This window comes from Argiope bruennichi, chromosome 1, assembly GCF_947563725.1.
Source record: "Argiope bruennichi chromosome 1, qqArgBrue1.1, whole genome shotgun sequence".
In the NCBI taxonomy this organism is placed as follows: domain Eukaryota; kingdom Metazoa; phylum Arthropoda; class Arachnida; order Araneae; family Araneidae; genus Argiope; species Argiope bruennichi.
Window position 1 is genome coordinate 106,162,120 of NC_079151.1, and position 18,437 is coordinate 106,180,556.

Genomic DNA, 18,437 nt, shown 5'->3' on the forward strand with positions numbered 1-18,437 from the left:
AAATCAATTATATAAAACATTCCTGCCATTATTTAAAACATAAGCCAAACAAAGCGCCAAAGATCGCTTTTTAATAGCCTCATCCATAAGTATTATTCACCAATGGCATATAGTTAATATTACACAAATATATTTATTGGTGAGTATATGATAAAATTACGGAAAGATTACTCTCGCTGGTTCTACAATATATCAAATTACATTTGCAGTGACAGAAAAATGAAATAACTGAGAAGGCTTAATAACAGTTCATTTTAAGAGTATTTAATATCAAAATTATAAAGAAGAAAATGAATCACTTAAAATATGTTTACTTAGCTATCTGGGTTTCAGGCAACATCAAGAAATTCATAAAAATTTTATTATTTTAATTCAAGCTGTTAATAAAATAAAGTGATATAATAAAGGGTGCCCCAAAATTAAAGCAAGATTTGAATTTGCCACCATTTGTGCAGTAAAATGTTGGCAACCAAAAAAATATTTGACAGCTGACAGTTTAGGGTTAGTAAATATGGACCGTTACATGATAGAACATTTTTAACGCAAGATTTGAATTAAATAAAAAAACACAGTTTTCTTTTTAAATTGTAATATTTTTATTGAATCATAAATTACACAGAATAGGATTATGTATGGAATAACACATAGGACAAATGGCTTTGATGGCACAGTTTTCAACAGGTTTGACTACAAGCTTCAATATTTTCCTTTTATGCCATTTTTTTATATATAAAATGTTCTTCCCCATCACGATTGCACAATTCTCAAAAAAAAATGAGAGAGAGAGAGATACAGCAAATCTTTCTGGCATTTAGTTTATTGACAAAATGTGTTATTATCATCGTAAAATTACTGCAAACTTCCATTTTCTATTTTGTGTACGAAAATATATTATGAATCAATTTGAAATTTTCATAACATTGTTTTAAATGAATTAAACGCTCAATAGACAGAGATGCAAACTTATTTCCATCATGGAGTAGCTTAGACTTTTTTTTGACATATTGATAAAAAGTCTTCGTTCATAAGATATTTCATTTTTCCCATGAGATCAATAAATATATAGAAAATTTATAGGTGTAATTTGATCTAGTTAAAAAAATCCAATAAATAAATTTATGCATAACTTAAGTCAAAAGAATGGTTAAAGTATTCCATAATTAACATCAAATGAAACACATTGTAAAATCGAGAAACAAAATGTTTTAATAGATAAAATGTATACGAATATGCAAAATGTTTTAATAGATAAAAATTTGAAACAAATAACTAAAAACATTATACAGTGTATGGTAAATTAATAACTTTTTTGAATTTATTTGAAATCTTATAGAATAGCTCGGATTTTGCAATTTTTATCTCATGGATAAGCAAAATATGAACTAAATTTTTAATTTATAAAAATTTTTATCTTATATAATTAAACATGTAGCCATAATATCCTTTTTGATAGAGTGGACAAAAAATTCGTAAAAACTTTTAAAACACATACCCCCTCCCCCCCCCCCAAATAACCAAAATGAAAAATGGCTTGCAGGTTTAGTCATGATAGGTCATGGGGTTTTTTTTAAGATGAGAAAAAAAATCATAACACAGCCGACAAACGGCGCTGGTATGAACGATTTAATTGGAAATATGTTAAGACACAGACGATTATAAATGCTTAGCTCTTGATCCAGAACCAATTCTCCGCTGCATGTCATATAAGTGAATGAGGATGTTGAGCGGGAAAAATAAACTTTTGTTGGTGCAGCTGTTTTACATGAACCAGGAATCAGCAACTATTGCAAATATGAAGAGGGAAGTGGCCTTTAAATGGCAAGCATCATAAAGCTTGTTCAGCGATTTGCGGAACATGGTTCGATGGAGGATCGTGTAAGATCCGGACGGTTCAGCACGCGTTGCAGCCGAAATGGAAACATTAGAGTCAGAATCTAAATGTGGAAATTTCGTCTAAATTTGAAACACACATTGCTATCATAATGGATTTGTAACATTATTAATTTTCTGGGTTTTATGAATCTTTAATCCTCCAAGCGCCGGAGACGTGTTTCACCCTTTTCGGTTGTCTTTAAGATAGGCGCAAACGGTTTATTCCTACTCCGGTTTTTGCCGTTGTAATCGGCGAAACCGTCTTTTTTTGCCTTTACCGTCCCCCACCACTAATGACTTCTTTGACAGTGATGAACGAGAATGACCGCAGGTAGTAAACATGGAAATAATTTGCGCTGACTAACAAATTCCTTATCTCGAAAACGATTTAAGTGGAAAAGTTATTATGTTGCTTTCGGATGGAAGAAAATCTTTCTTATATTATTATTACAGAGGCAAAGTTTTATAAGTACTTAATTTCGAAAGTAAAAAAAAAAATGTTTTTGAGTATCGTATTATATAAATTATAATTCATTATTCGTAAAATATGTCGATTAATATCAAGGTAATAATAACAACGAAAAATAGATGTTTTTCCCTCTTTTATATTAAAACACACACACAACTTTGCAGCAAAGTTTATGTGTGGAATTAGGGATAGGAATTAAATTGCACAAAATAGAAATATTCATCTATTAAGATGTCGAGAGAGTTTTGCTGTATTTATATTTTGAAAAAAAGGTGGCAAGAGTTTCTCTATTCATATTCTTTTTTTTTTTTCAAATACTAAATAAAGTTTTGAAAGAAATTCCTGCTTCATTAATTGTTAAAAAATAGGTTTTGTTTCAGATTTAAAACTTTTTGAAATATCAATGCGTTTCAGAATTGTATTTGAGAAGAAATGCATTTCCAGTAAATCTTAAAAGAAAATGTTAATTTTTTTTCCCTTTATCGGCATAATATTTTATGAAGAATAAATCATAAATGTTCAATAAGAATATTTTAGGAAGGAAGATATGCAGAAATCTATTCCTATATGTTTTTTTTCTAGAAGAGCATTCATATTCATTCTATTTTTTAATAATGCTTATGGCACACTTATTCGTTCTGAAACACTCAGGAATTAAAAAAAATCACAAATGGTTTAAAGGAAATGAGGTTATAATTACTCCATAACTAATCACATGTATGAGTTAACAGATAATTCCTAATTTCAACAGAAAAAATGAGTTTTATGAGTTAATAAATTTATGAGTTTTTTTTTGCACAATTTTGAATGGAATAAAGCATGGTAAAAAAGGTACGACCTTGCATAACATATTTGTATTGCTTGTAAACATCACTTAATAAATTTTCACAAACATTTTTCTTTTTTACATATTACAAACGTTAACAAGGAAGGGACGAAAATTTCGTTTAAGAATTCCCGATTTAAATATTTTAACGTTTTTAAGTTGACCTATTTTCTGTGAATACCGAGATGCAAAAAATCGGTGAAAAATGCTCTCTATAAGATAAATGAGAATAGAGCTGCCAAATTTGTCTTATAGTTACTACTTACAAAGTAAATGTTCAATAAGAGAAGAAATTCTCAAAATTTAAATTTTATTTAAATAAAATTTATTGAAATTTTGATCCATTGAAAATATTTCATTTTCTTTCTTATTATGGATAATAATTTCGAACGGAAAAAGATGTAAAAGGATTAACAGAAAATATTAAAACTTTTACATCTATAAAATAGTTTTCAAAATAAAAAAAATGTGATAGCTGATATATTTAATTATGAAATTTATTAAAAATAAATTCTCATTCCACTGAAGAAGGTTGGACGAAGGAATGAATCTTCTAAAATAGAACATGGACATGAATAAAGTAGAACATTTTATAAATTTGAATGCTGTTTCATTAAAATTTTTAATGTATTTTTAATGATTTATTAATTGTCACGTTGGTTAAAATAACTAAAAAGTTAAAAAAAAAAAAGAAATTTAATCAAAATCATACAATTTTATATGCAGTATCATTCTTGTATTATTATGTTCAGGATATTTTTAGAATATTTCAGATTTTTCCACTTTTCCTAACATATAAGTTTGTTCCGAAAATCCTAGCGTTCAGTGAAAGTTATGTTGAAAATTTGTAGAAATATATCTATAGTGATGTATCTGATAGCAAACATGCATTTGTGAGAACATTCTTGGCAAATATGTCTTATCAATGTATATATTCCATGAATATTCACATGTTGAACACCTTATGGGATAAATGTGGGGTAATGGATGCAAAACACATGGGTGCAGGACACGTAGTTCACCAGGTGTGTATTACCGCAAATGGTTTACATCGTTGTCGAAGTTTACAATGGAACAGGGAATCACGGTAGTAAAGAAATGAACATATGCTATTTAAACTAAATACTTCAAATTGAAGTTCATTCAAAGTAAATTTGAAAGCTGTTGAGCAATCCATACAAAACTGGCCACTGCGTTTTACCCTGAGTGTTACAAAGATAAAGATTATATCGAATTTTCGAGTTTATATAAAATGCTATTACACTTAGAGGAAAAGTATATAACAGTCCTTTAAAATGAATCTATATTATAAAATCCTATAAATTGAGCTATAAAATGTAATGATAAATTACTGAGATAATGAATAAATAAATAATAAATAAAAATTTGGAAAAAGCATTTTTTTTTTTTTTCCATACGAGATAAATTTTTAAAATTTCATTTAAGAACGCTTTTTATAGAAGAAATAAATAGTAATTTTTTTTATATAAATGGTAAAAGTTATAGAAGAAATAAATGGTAAAGATATTTGCATTATTTTCTGAAACTTAACTCTGTTCGGAATAAAAACAATGGCTATGGAAAACTGGGTTTAAATACTTTTTTATGAGTACGAGAAAAAAAAACACAAATCGATCTTTAAAAATTATTTCTACAATTTTAAATGATTTCATGCTAACAGTTTCAAAATTGCTGTGAGAATTAAATTTGAAAAAGAAAAAATATCTTACGTTTTAGCGTCCGATTCTTGAGAAACATGAAAAAATAGGAATCGTGAACGCAGTGATTATAATAAAATGAAAACTGGCTTGAAAATTGATACAATATGCTAAATGCAAATTCAATTTTCACTACTTTATTAAATTTAATTTCGGATCTAAACAAGATTCTGTTCGTGGTTAATGTAGTACTGTATTTTATACATTAATCACTGTACTAATTCTGTATTCTGTACTTCATTAATGAATCACTCACAAAAACTGTGGATTTTTGAACAATATATAAATTAAACAAGTAGTATTTAAATATAAGGAAAATATTCTCATATAGGTATTTCAACTTCTTCAAAATAATATTTTTTGAATTAGGAAACCATTAAAAAATTTTGTATAAAGAATCAGCTCAAAAATTTTGGATGAAAATTAGTAAAATCAATTTTGAAAGTTGTTTAGTCGATACAAACATGTTCTTGTTATCATTCCCAATAGCATTAATTTCGGTTTATATCCTGTTTTGTCATGATTTCTTTGAGGAATATGGCAAATATGAAACCATTTAATTTGGAATATTCGATTCATACACTTACATTCTGGCATTCGTAATTTAAAAAAATGTTCCTAGTTGTTAACTCTGATTTTTACAAAAGAGAGATTCCGAGATAGACTGTGTTGAAGCAATGAAAAGAGTTTTCTTGCCAAAAGTGATTTTTGATTCAAAAAGAAAACTATATTAAAAGTGACAAATCACTTTTAATTCAAAACAGACAGAAAGATATTAAGACAAAATCTTTAAAAAAAATGAAACTATATTTTAATAAAACAAGCAGACAATTCATTATTTTGACAAAAGCGTTTTGCTTTATTTCATGGCAATACTTAGATGACTTAGGCCCTTAGATATAAAATAAATAACGAAAATTGCTGTGGACGAAATACAGTTAATATCGCTTCATTTCTCACTAAAAATTGATTTGATTAATTTGAAATTTTCAAAAAATTTAGAGAAAAATTCCTTTTCTTTTTCCTTTCAATTTCCTTTGAAAAATTCCATTCAATTATGAGCTCAAAATTGGAAGATCCTATTGTTCTTAAATGTAGGTACGCCCTTAAAAGATATTTTCAAGCTTTTATATAAATGTTTTTATTCCAAAAGTGTGGATAGACAGCTTTAAACAGTTTGTCAAAGAATGATCGAGGTATATACTACTCTATAAAAGGACAACAACATTAATTGGTGAGGTGTCATAATTAAGATATAAAATTTTCACTTTTCAGTGTAAAAGATATCTTACATTACGTCTTTAGAAAATATAAAGTGTAGGAGACACAGATTTTAAAAATTAACATGCGTTCTAAAAAACAAATATTTATTTGCATTAAATATTACTTATAATATTTACAGAAAAAGTATGAATGTGTAGAATTATTTTAGTGCGTTTATATTTCTAAATGCTTTTCTTCGTTTTTATATAATATTTTTAATGAAAAAGCAGCTTATTGCATAGTGTCTTTTGTAAAAATGTCGGAATAAAGATAGACATGTAATAATAAATTTAATTATACAAAAATATTAGTTTAAAAATGCAAGACCTCAAATGGAAAATATTTTTTATCTTTACAAGATGTGGTAATTTTTCGAAAAATGAATTCGCATCGTAAATTAATTTGGAACTACATATTGCTAATGCGGAAAAAAAGTTGGGGAGTGAAGAATGGGGGGAAGTGGTCAATCAGTAAGATAAGATAGCCAGAAAGATTACAATCCTGTCTCCCCAATGGGGTAATTGGACCTCCGCGGCTGGGAAGGAAGGGGAGTCTCTTTTCCAAGCACTCTCTCTTGTGAAGCTGATATTTTTTGAAGTAATCTTTTGACAAATAGAGATAAATTTTTGAGAAGCGCTACTCAGAATACTTAACCGCTCGTTGGGCTAAAGTTTTTACGGACTTTTTGCCCACCCTGTATATATTTGCAATATGTGATGAAGTAGTTTATTCAACACATGCGCAAATTACAGTTTATTAAAGTAATATAAAAATTCCAAAAGTAAATAAAATTAATCATTCAAATTCATAATTACCCAATGAATAATGCCCAACCGTCATAATCGTCGCCGCCAAATTTGTAAGAATTGCATTCCACCTGCAGAGACATTAAAAATAAGATTTTTAGACATTCTTTTAATTGTGTATAACAAGCAAAAAAAAAAAAAATCTAAAATATGAAAGTAAAAAAAAAAAACAGTAGACGTAAGCACCTATAAAAATAAATATTCTAAATAAATTAGTATTTGAATAACATTTATCACGAATTTTAGTTTGAAATCAATGTTCAGATAATTTCTTTTTTTATTATATTTATCGAGATTTATTTTCATCGTAGTGTTGTTTTTAGTCCTTAGTATTTAGTTACTTTTATGATTTTATGCTGATATAATTTCTTGTATCTGTACTGTATTAAGTTTTAAATAAAGTAATAAATCTGGTGATTAACCATGTGTCAACTTCATTCACTTTTCTCGCCTATATAAAGAGAAAATATTGTAATCGTCAAAAATAATACAACACTGATATTTTGAGGAATCGCACCGAGTCCGAAAAATATTTTTTTCAGGCATATCTGTCTCTATATTTCTGAACATGTTAACTCAAAAATAGTTTGAATCAGGAGGATAAAAACTGAATATCGAAATGGAAATTCCTCCACTAAAACCGTATCATCAACGAGTTCACTCGTAGTGCGTGTGTGGTGTCACAATCCAACAGGCCTCAATAACAAATAACCAGTCCAATAACTCAATACCAAATAAATCCTCCAGCAACTGAGGCAATACTTGCTGAAGGAGGAGCAGATAGTTTGTACTGTATTGAATTGAACCGGATCGATCAAATGAGAGAGTAACGTAACAAACAATTCCTTTATTTACAGCCTTAAATGTACACAAGAATAACTTGTTCTCATCTAGGTTAATATGATTTACAAAATTTACACAATAGTTGAAAGTTAATCATGAAATAGTTCCTCGATCAATTCGGAGAATAAACACCACAAAAACCGCTAACAGACTATTAGCTCAAACGGCTACTCCAGCTCTAGAAATCCACCTATCTTTATCGGGTGGATCTTAACACAGAAGCCCGAATCACGCGAAGCTTCTCACAAAATCAGGAACACCTTGGAACTTCTCCGACTTTCTTTCCACGCCTCTCACTGCTCTCCCCTTCTCTTCACAATAATACCGCATTTTATTTCCGTCAAATCTCCGCCTCTGATTTTCTCATTGGTGCACTCATCACCCAAAAGCTGCTTAGCAATGCTTCCTCAATGGTCTCCAGTCGATCGTGGGAATATCCGTTAATAATTCATCTTTGTAGCTGACACTTACCGAACACATGTTAATTACAGTCCCTTTATAATGAGAAAAAAAAGTTTAACATCCGGATGGTTTGACGTTTTCCTTCCTTGAAGATATGATGGATCTCTTTGAAACGACGAAATGCACATCTGGTTCTTTATCTGGATACAACTAATGACATGACACAATGATTCTACTGGCAAAGAGGATCCCCCGTCTGGCAAGTCAAGAAGCACTTAAAAATGTGTAGGGTAAACAGTTGACGATACATCTGGCCGGAATGCCAATTATCATGTGAGGGAACCGGGGGACTTTACAGTACCTGTCTTTACGTTGGGGAAACAAATATGGCCCAACGAGGTGGTCTCTTACGATGCTGCCCAAAACATTCGCTGTAAACAATTCCTGGGCTACAAGGGTTCTTGTTGCATGTGGGTTCTCCTCCCACGTGAAGGTCGCCTTCGTCAGTGAACAAAACGGTGGCTGGGAAACGAGGATGTTTTGCCCACATACGTAATACCAACGTGCAAAGGGCAATCGTGGTACGAAATCGAATTCGTCTCCTATCACATTCGCACGTGCTGAACGTAATAGGAGTACATGTCGTTAGTATGCAGGATCCGCCAGACGATCATATGGGAAATCCCAACATGACTGACGATAGCCGCGAACTGGTACCGATGTTATTCTGTACCAGACCCAGCACAGTCTTCTCCTTGTTTGGCGCTCTTACTCTTTGATCACGTTCCTATGTGCACACTATGAAGGATCCGCTATCGGACTACCTCTGGTGCAAGCGTACAAAAAAGGCGTGGCTAGAAGTTTGCTTCCTGGAAAAAGGTGCGACGTACAACCACAGTACGTCTTGTCCAAAGTAATCAGTGGCTCCGTATGCCAGATGCATATCAGCGAGCTCCGCTCTCTACTACTACTCTGTCGGCAGGCGAAATGAAGCTTCACAGCGAGAGTGGCAGCACCAACCGTGTGTAAACAAGCAATATCGACTGATGCTTCAGTTTAAAGAGCAAAATCGAGTTCACCGCCAGACTCCCCGGCATTTTTGCTGTACTAAGAATAATAACCATGTCTCCTTTTCTCTTATGTTTTGTGTCGTCACTACCGTATCAGGGAAGCATTTCCTACCATGCATTGCTATGTAATTACCCTATGTCTAGCCGTACTCTTATCTCTCCTGAAACTTGTAACAGCTATACTGATACACCCTATATGTACATGAGCGAGGGAGAAGCCTCGTATGTGCAGTATACAGTTTTCTGTTTAGTTCAAAAATCTAAAATACGGTTCTAACTATCAGTATACTTCGTATTCGAGTAAGTAAAAAAAGTTGGTTTCTGAGAGAGTGATACTTTTATTCAAACATTAATGACCAAAAGATAAACTAGAAATACTTTCTTAAAAATATTTAAAATAGTCTAAATTGATTTTCTTAACCTTTGATAACCAACCTACTATGGAGAATTTTATTATCTACATTATATTAGGTACTTTAATACATTATATACTTCCTTGTAATTCGGAATAAAATAAACACAAGAAAATTTCGGATTCAACAACAAAAAAATAGTTTACCTTAAATCATCTATTATTATTATGAAACCTACAAGCGAGGATGAATAATATACATTTGAAAATGTTTTAATTACTTACTTTTCCAATTAACTGCAGCAGCGTTTCTTCATCTGGCATATTTTCTTCCCCTACATAAGACTTCAGAGCAGTTTCTATTTCTTTAAAGGCGATTCTGAACCATGGTAATCTCATTTTTGGAAAGTTATCTGAAAAAAAAAGATGCATTAAAAATTACAGAATTCGTTTATCATCTAGAAGTTAGTAAAATATAATATTTTAATACAAAACAAAACAGAATATAAAGTTATACGATCAATAATGCGTATAATAAAACCGCTTTAATTAGCCGTTTTGTCTTTTTTTTTTTTCCTATTCATTTTAATGTTTACATTAGAAACATATTTTTCAAAAATGCCTAAGAGTCCTAAATCCTAATGAGAACCCTAATGAGATAAAAATCCTAATGAGAAATCAAGCAGTCATTACAAAAATAGCACAAACATGAGGCATCAAAGTAAATACTATAATTTTTATCACATTTAAAATATTTTTTTAATATCTATTAGTTACCTTTGGCAACCAGATATGGCGCCAGAGATAATTGTTACATTTCATTTTAATTAAACTAATTAGATTTAATATGAATTTGTATCCATGATTCTAATGATTCTATAAAACTGTTTGAAATTAAAGTCATAGTCTTTGTGCGAATGAACTATTTTAATGGATACCAATGCCATGGCATCACAGCATTCTTAAAAAGTAAATAATTATGATAATTGAATACAGAAATATTAAATTTCGTGATATTATAGCTTTATTTTTTTTATTTGTCTTTTAAGTTATGCAAATATTCAGCTGAATCCTCTTTCATTAGCTTTCAAATTTAGGAGATTAAATATTTAGTGACACGATGAAAATGGCTTGAATTTCGGGACAATAATGTAATCTATTGTTGGAAATTAGACAAACAAAAATAATTTTACAAATTGCCAAAGTTTAGGAGAAAAAGTTTATATATACATATATGAATGTTAAATTAATATCATTTTAAAAATCAAAATTGAAATTCTGAAATAATGCAAAACTCATTTTTATGCAATTATATTTTCGGAAGTTAACGCAGAAAATCATTAATTATTAGCTTAATTATTTTTATTAATCATCTGAAAAACGCTCCTGGGAGCGCATTTCCAACTTCTGTTGTGTCTAATGGCACTTGTCGTTGACAAGCCAGCTGAGGATGTCAGCGATTTTAAGACAAGTGAGCGTCTCTTGTCTTTTAAGTAGCGCCATCTAGGGCCAAAAGCACGACTTAGCTACTTATTTGCTTGCACAACCAATTTTTAATGGGGGGCACATTCACACAACTCACACTCAGAAAACAGAAGAACAATAACAACCATGCCCGAACCGGGACTCGAACGCGGGACGCCCATATCACAGGAAAGACACTTATGCCATTTCTAACTTCTTAAGAATATCTGTGAATTTCGCTGTTATGGGTCAAAAAGTAAGATCTGTAGAGCGCCAATACGCGCACACACATACAGAAATACAGACATACGCACATTCATTATTCTAATTCCTATTTAATGCTTATTTAGAAATGTCTTATTTACTATAATATTATATTTGTATGATATTTATTCAATTTATTAGATTATATTGCTTATTATGCTATCCATTATGGCGTTAATAGGTAAACACATAGACAAATAATAATCAGAAGATGCCAGATCTGGAAAATATGGTGGGTGTGATAGTATATCCCATCCAAGCAGTAAAATCTTTTGGCAAGTTACCAAACTTGTCGCATTATCACGATGGAACACTACACCCTCTTGAAAGTTCTGACTTTTTTGTTTAAGTTAATCATTCAAATTGTCCAGCTGACCACAGTACACTTAAGAATCGTTGTGTTGTCCGGTGGAAGCGAAAAATATGATTCCTTCGAAATACCACCAAACAGACAGCATCACCTTTGTTTGATAAATATCGGCTTTTAAAATGTTTTGAGACAATTCTTTTTTAAGTCCATGATCTCATGCGTTTAACATTGTTGTTGACAACCCTTTTCTTGTCCCCAGTGATGATGCGTTACAAAAATGGATCACTTTCTTGATGTTTGAGAAGCAAATTGAAGACGTGAATGCGACGACACAAATTTCTTCCCAAAAGAACATGAGGGAACCATATACCGAACTTTGAGATTAAACCTAGACATTCCCAATGATCATGAATGTTTGAATTCGATCAATTTAATCTCTCAGTGATCTCACGAATTGTTATTTGTCGGTTTACATCAATTAAGACCTTTATTGTGTCTTCATCAGCTTTAACCGGCCTTCCAGAACATCTTCAACATCAAAATTGTAGGATCGAAATTTTTAAAACCAATTTTGGCTCTGGCTTTCCTGTCAGTACATCTACTCCATACATATCGGATAATTTTTTTTTCTTGCATGAACAGCCTTTTTACCAGTTCGATAGCAAAAAAATAAAATATGCCATAAATGCTACTTTTCCCTTTCAATATACATATGAAAGGGAACCATATCAAAAACTATTGCTAAAAATTAATCGAACTTTTTCACAAACAATCCTTGTTATATCAGGTGTCAAAATATATACCGATTAGGGATTGCAATACCGGACCAAAATTTCAATACCGGTATTCGGTATTTTTTAGATCTTAATACCGGGATACCGGTTTTAATACCGGCATTAGAAATTTTGGAAAAAGAAAGAAAACATAGGTGTTTCTTTTTTTTATTTGCCAGTTTTGTTGGAGAGTGTAAATATCACAAAAAATAATCTGTAACTTATAAATTATAACAGTATATAATCACAAAAAGTATAGAAACATCTTATTTATTTAAATCACAAAAAAGTGTAAATATCACTATTCAGTCTGTGGTACTATTACAAATTTTTGAAATGTGATCTTAAAAAACATAATACATCAATTGTACTGTCAAGATATCTGCCTGGTTTGGCAAGTCGATTTTTGACCAAAAATTACAAATTTTTTTTTATTGTTTTCTTTGAAAGACCATTTATTTAGGTTTCCAAATCTGTGTTTGTTTTGTTTCTACGATTATTGTATCAGAAGATATAGATTTTTCTTTAGGTCAACGTCAACGAAAACGAAACCGGATGTACCGCGGAAATAACCGGAAGTCAGTTTCTTTTGCTTCGGCTATCTCTTCCAGCTCGCTTTGTTTTGACTTCGACTTATTCGTTAAATACTGTTTGAATTCTGTTTTTTTTTATATGTAAATTGTTTTTGTCGGCTTTTTAATGGGAGGAAAAAGCATTGGACGCTCCAAGAAACGTAAGTTTCATGGTAATAGATTTGCTTCAACAGCCACTTCTGAATCTAGCACATCTATAGAAGAATTGACATGTAGTGAAAAGAAACTGCAATCGTATAAAGAATGTTTCAATGATATGAAAGATGAAAATGAATTGTCAGGATATCGCATATTCGACATACAAATATTTATTAGTGTATTGTCTGTGTTGTTATGCCCTGGCAGTAAAGAGAAAGGCCTATATTGGAAAGAAGATTCAGTATTTGGCTTATGTTCTAATTTATGCTTGTATTGCAAATACTGTTCATTCTCAAAATGATTTGTATCATCTAAAAAACAGAATAAGTGGAGTGAAATAAATCTGAGGTTTGTGTGTGCTCTACGCTTGATTGGTAAAGGTTTTACTGCTGGTAAGAAACTTTGTGCAACATTGAATTCGCCATCCTTTTTGTCAAAATGCTCTTTTAGAGCGCAGGAATTAAAACTTCTTCATGCTTCAGACTCGGTTGCAGAAAGCTCCATGAAGAAAGCTGCATCTGAGATAAGAAAGGACAACAATTCTGAAACATTTGTTAAAAGTGGTGTTTCAGTTGATGGAACTTGGCAACGACGTGGTTACTCTTCACTGAATGGTGTTGTTAGTGCTATCTCAGTCATTACCGGTAAGTTTATTGATTTTGAAGTGATGTCACAATTTTGTAAAAAATGTGACATCAAGACTTCATCATCACGAAAACATAAGCCTGCACAAAAACACCAGTGTGCTAACCATAAAGGTTCATCTGGAAGCATGGAAGTGTGTGGTGCATATAGAATTTTTGAACGTTCTAAAAGTTGCCGTGGACTCATTTACTCAGAATATTATGGTGATGGTGACTCAAAAGCATATGAAAAAGTTAAACATATATATATATAGTAAAGACTCTGTTGTAAAATATGAATGTGTAGGACATGTTCAAAAGCGAGTGGGTACTCACTTGAGGGCTTTAAAAAAACTATTAAAGGTCTCGGGGGTAAAGGAAAACTTACAGACAATGTTATAAATAAACTACAGAACTATTATGGCATTGCAATAAGATCCAATGTTGGCAATTTATTACAGATGCAAAGTGCAACACTTACAGCATTTGCTCATGTTTGTTCAAGCAATAAAAAACCTATGCATGGACAATGCCCAAAGGGAAAGGTTTCTGGGTGTAAATACCAACGTGCACTTTCAGAAGGGAAAGAATATACAGACTTAGGTAAAGGGCTCTCAAAAAATATTATGAACATTATTAAATCTACATATATTAAATTATGTGATCAAACTCTTCTAAAAAAATGCCTTCATGGAAAAACTCAAAATGCCAATGAAAGTTTGAACAATTTATTATGGACGATTATTCCCAAAAATACATTTGTTGAATTGAAAACTTTGCGTTTAGGGACAAACATTGCTCTATTGATATTCAATGATGGTTTTTCTGGAATAATAAAATTTTTTAATGAATTATATATTATTCCAGCTCATCATATGCTAACCCAATAGAGTAGCTTCGACAAAGAGAGAATTGCTGCAAAGAGACAGTCTTTGAATGCTACAAAATTGTCCAGAAAAATAAAACGGGCAATTAGAAAGAAAAAAATCAATAAAGCAGAGAATAAGGAGGGCATTTGCTACAAAAGTGGTGAATTTTAACTGTTTAAATTGAAATACTATTTTAGATGTATATTAATAAAAACTTGAAATGCATTTTTTAAAGAATGTGTTTTTTGTCAAATTTGTTTTACGCAAAACCTAGTTTCACAAAAACTTATGGATATATATATATCCATGAAATTTTATATATATATTACCATAATTATTATGAAGGCAATGTACTAAAGATTTCGGTCTACTGTTGATAGTTTTTGATTTTTAGCAGTTTATTGACATTAGTACCTATGATTTTTACAAAATTTTTACTATAAAAATGCTTGAAGGCCCATAACTTTTTTTCACTTGTATATTTTTCTTAGATTTTAGTTCATTACCTTTACAAATACAATAAGTGTGTTGTGTAGAAAAATGATTTAAATTGGATGATTTGAATTTAGTGTAGAGTGTTTTGCGTTTTGCTCTAATTTTATCAAATTTTACCGAAAATACCTCTATTTAATTAATAAAATTGTTTAAAAAAAATTTCTAATTTACGTTATTTATTGTTTTGAGTCATAATCAATAAAAAAAATCTGTTAAAATTCATATAAAAGAGATTTTTTTAAATGTGCCTCCGTACCCAGGCAGATAGCCTGAAAAGTAATTTTGTGTAAAAATTACTAGCTGTCGAAAACGCTCTTTCAGCATCTACGCTAATTGGTGGTACTGTTAGCAATGCGCGATATACTTTTTTCCAAGTATTTACCTCTAAATCCCTCATCTTCAAATAAATCGATTTCCCGTCGGATGGTTTTGGATATAACTGATTTCTGTATTGTATTTTGGTTCGTTAAAATTTTATTTATCACTAATTCTAATTTTTGTTCAAGAGACAATTCCTTTTCACTGTCGACAGTAGTGACATTATAATCTTCGATAATTGAACCAAATTCTGAATGTGGATAGGTTTGTGGGAAAAAATTTTTAAGAAACTTTACTCTAACTTAATCAGACTTGAATTGGTTATTTTCTTTTCTTCTTTTCATTTTCATTTTTAAAATCATTAGAATTATCTAAATACCATAAGAGATTTCCAATTTCGGTATGCCTTTCTTCTGAGCGATTTTTCAATGTAATATATAATTCTTCAGATATTAATGTGTGCTGTTCTTTCAGTGACTGCAACATGAAATTTATTGTTGCATTAGCTGTTAATAAATTAGAATCTCTCCGACATAATGCCTCAATAGTCAGTTTTATTGGAAGTAGAGCTGATATAGTTCTGGATATTAAGTCGAATTCACTATCTGAAAAATTAATTTACCGGTTTAAGTCGATTATTGCTTTTTGGATTGGATTTCTCAGTTTCAAAAATCGTTCAATCATTAGGAGTAAACTGTTCTAACGAGTTTTAGAATCTAATATTAACATATATTCTGTTTTATTTTCAGTTAGTATATATTTTAGTAATATATCCTTTTCATAGGGGAACGTTTAAATATTTTAATAATTTTTCGAACTTTATAAATTATAGGAAGCAATTCTTGATAGGTTAATATTCATCCTCATTAGCAATATCTTCTTCAACAATTACATTGTCATTATCTTCATTGTCAATATCACTCTCGCTCTTACTCTCTTCAAAGTTGGATTCCGAAGTTTCTATATCCACAGTATTTGGATTCTTCTGTTCTTTATATTTTTGGTATAATACATCTATTACTCCTAATTGAATTCCATGTGCATAGCACAACTGCTGATTTGCACCAATCAACTTTCCAACTTTTTTCATAATTGTTGCTCCATCAGTCGTTATGGATACAACATCTTCTTTCAGGGATAATCCATGGTTCGCTAATTTAGATTTAAGCAATTAACTTAGCCATTAATTAGCTAATTAATTTCGCCCGTTAGGGAGACATAAAAACAAAAGCGTATACTATATTGCTATATTCGCGATACCGGAACATATTGTGAAGAAAATTTTAAAAATTTCTAGTAAATGCCGAAAAACCGGTATTACAAAATTGTACAAATGGCTCAAACTACCGGTATTCGGTATACCGGTATTGCAATCCGGTATACCGATTGTATATATATTGGTATATGAAAAAATACAATTAAGTCCTCTGGTGGATTACGAATTAGTTCTCTGTCTAACAAACTCGCTGGTCCCCAAAAACGGTACAAAAAGGAAGATATCTAAAAATACTTAAGATTAATTTAAAACAATAAAAAATTATAAATAAGAAAATTATGGCAAATTCTTTAATACTGTACCAAAAATATTTTATCTCAACCAATACAATATTAAAAATGAAAATTCCTAAGATACTTACGATACTTCAAGCCGTCAAAACTAAATCTTTGTCCATTCACATCCTCGGTAATACTTTTCCAGTTCTTTCCCTAAGAAAATATATAATTTCAAGTTTATATAAAAAATAGGAAAATGTTCAGAGTTTTTTTTAATTTAACAGGTACCTTAGAAGCCAAAGATTAAAAAAAAGTCATTTGAAAATGCCCTTCATGCAAGGCACATAGTAGTAAATTAAGATATCACCATTCGTTGACGCACAATAATCCCATTTCAATTTAACTATCTGAATCGGTAACCATCAAAATAATGTATACTTCAAAACTTGCAAAGAATTTCAACGATTCAGCATACTTAAAATCACGTCACAATTTGATTTGAAATAGGAAACAAGAATTTTGTCTTGCATTTAGGACCTAAAAATCTTTTTTTCAAACTTTTTCATATCAGATGGAATATGTATGTTATGTAAGATAATATTTATAAGTATAAGTGATTAATAAGAATAGGCAAATGTCATTAATCGATTATACAAATTTGATTAATTATTTAACAATAGTAATCGTAAACTATTCTTCTCCGAAATCGACATTCTTTTTCTTTTTTTAATCATATTTTAATTGAATATTTGTGCTAGGTGTCTAAATATTGATCATGAAAACAATCATCTATTCCTCATTTCATCTCATCCTCCTTTCATCTCATTCCTCCTTTCATTTTCACTTTCCTGAAATTAGCACCAGTTGATATAACAATATTCAATTCTAAAAACAAACATATGAAATATGGAGAAGCTTCAGAAACAAATTTCATCAATTGTGAATTGAATCCAATTAGGATTATTTTTGTTACAAATTTGTATTTATTATAAATTTTCGTTTCATTTCTCAACCAAGCTCTTCTCCAGAATATATTAACTTCAACAGATTTCATCTACTCATACTCCCCACCGAACACCTCCTTCATCTTTATAATATTGTATATAGTTACTTTTTATGTGTATTGATGATATTTTATGTCTTTTTATGTGTATTTTTTTATCTTGGTAAATACTCCCACGTATATCCTTTCAACCGACAGGGAATCCTAGAGATTCCAAGTTTGGGGATATTCTGTGGCGAAAGAAAGAAAGTGCAGTAAGTTTCTTGGCAAGGAGAGAAGTCTTACAGATAGCTCTGATGGATCTTGAACATTGAGTTGAAATATAAATGGAGCCGCTAGTTGTTCATTCCCCCTCAAAAAGAACATAACCAACATGTCACAAGACTTGAGGTGAATCTTAGAATAAGAATATCTTTTTTAGGCGGCATACTGAGAAGTTTGGCTTATTCTAAAACTGTTGCGCAACTTCTTG

At 30.6% G+C, this 18,437-nt stretch overlaps 1 protein-coding gene across 1 annotated transcript in view; it reads right to left on the minus strand.

Moving 5' to 3' along the window:
- Positions 1-18,437, minus strand: part of LOC129971476 (histone-lysine N-methyltransferase SMYD3-like) — a 54,592-nt gene that overhangs the window by 19,767 nt on the left and 16,388 nt on the right. Inside the window, exons 4-6 of the mRNA XM_056085286.1 lie at positions 17,106-17,175; positions 9,907-10,034; positions 6,964-7,025 (exon numbers count right to left, since the gene is read on the minus strand). Coding sequence (XP_055941261.1) covers positions 6,964-7,025; positions 9,907-10,034; positions 17,106-17,175 — 260 coding nt within the window. The remainder of the gene's footprint in view (positions 1-6,963; positions 7,026-9,906; positions 10,035-17,105; positions 17,176-18,437) is intronic.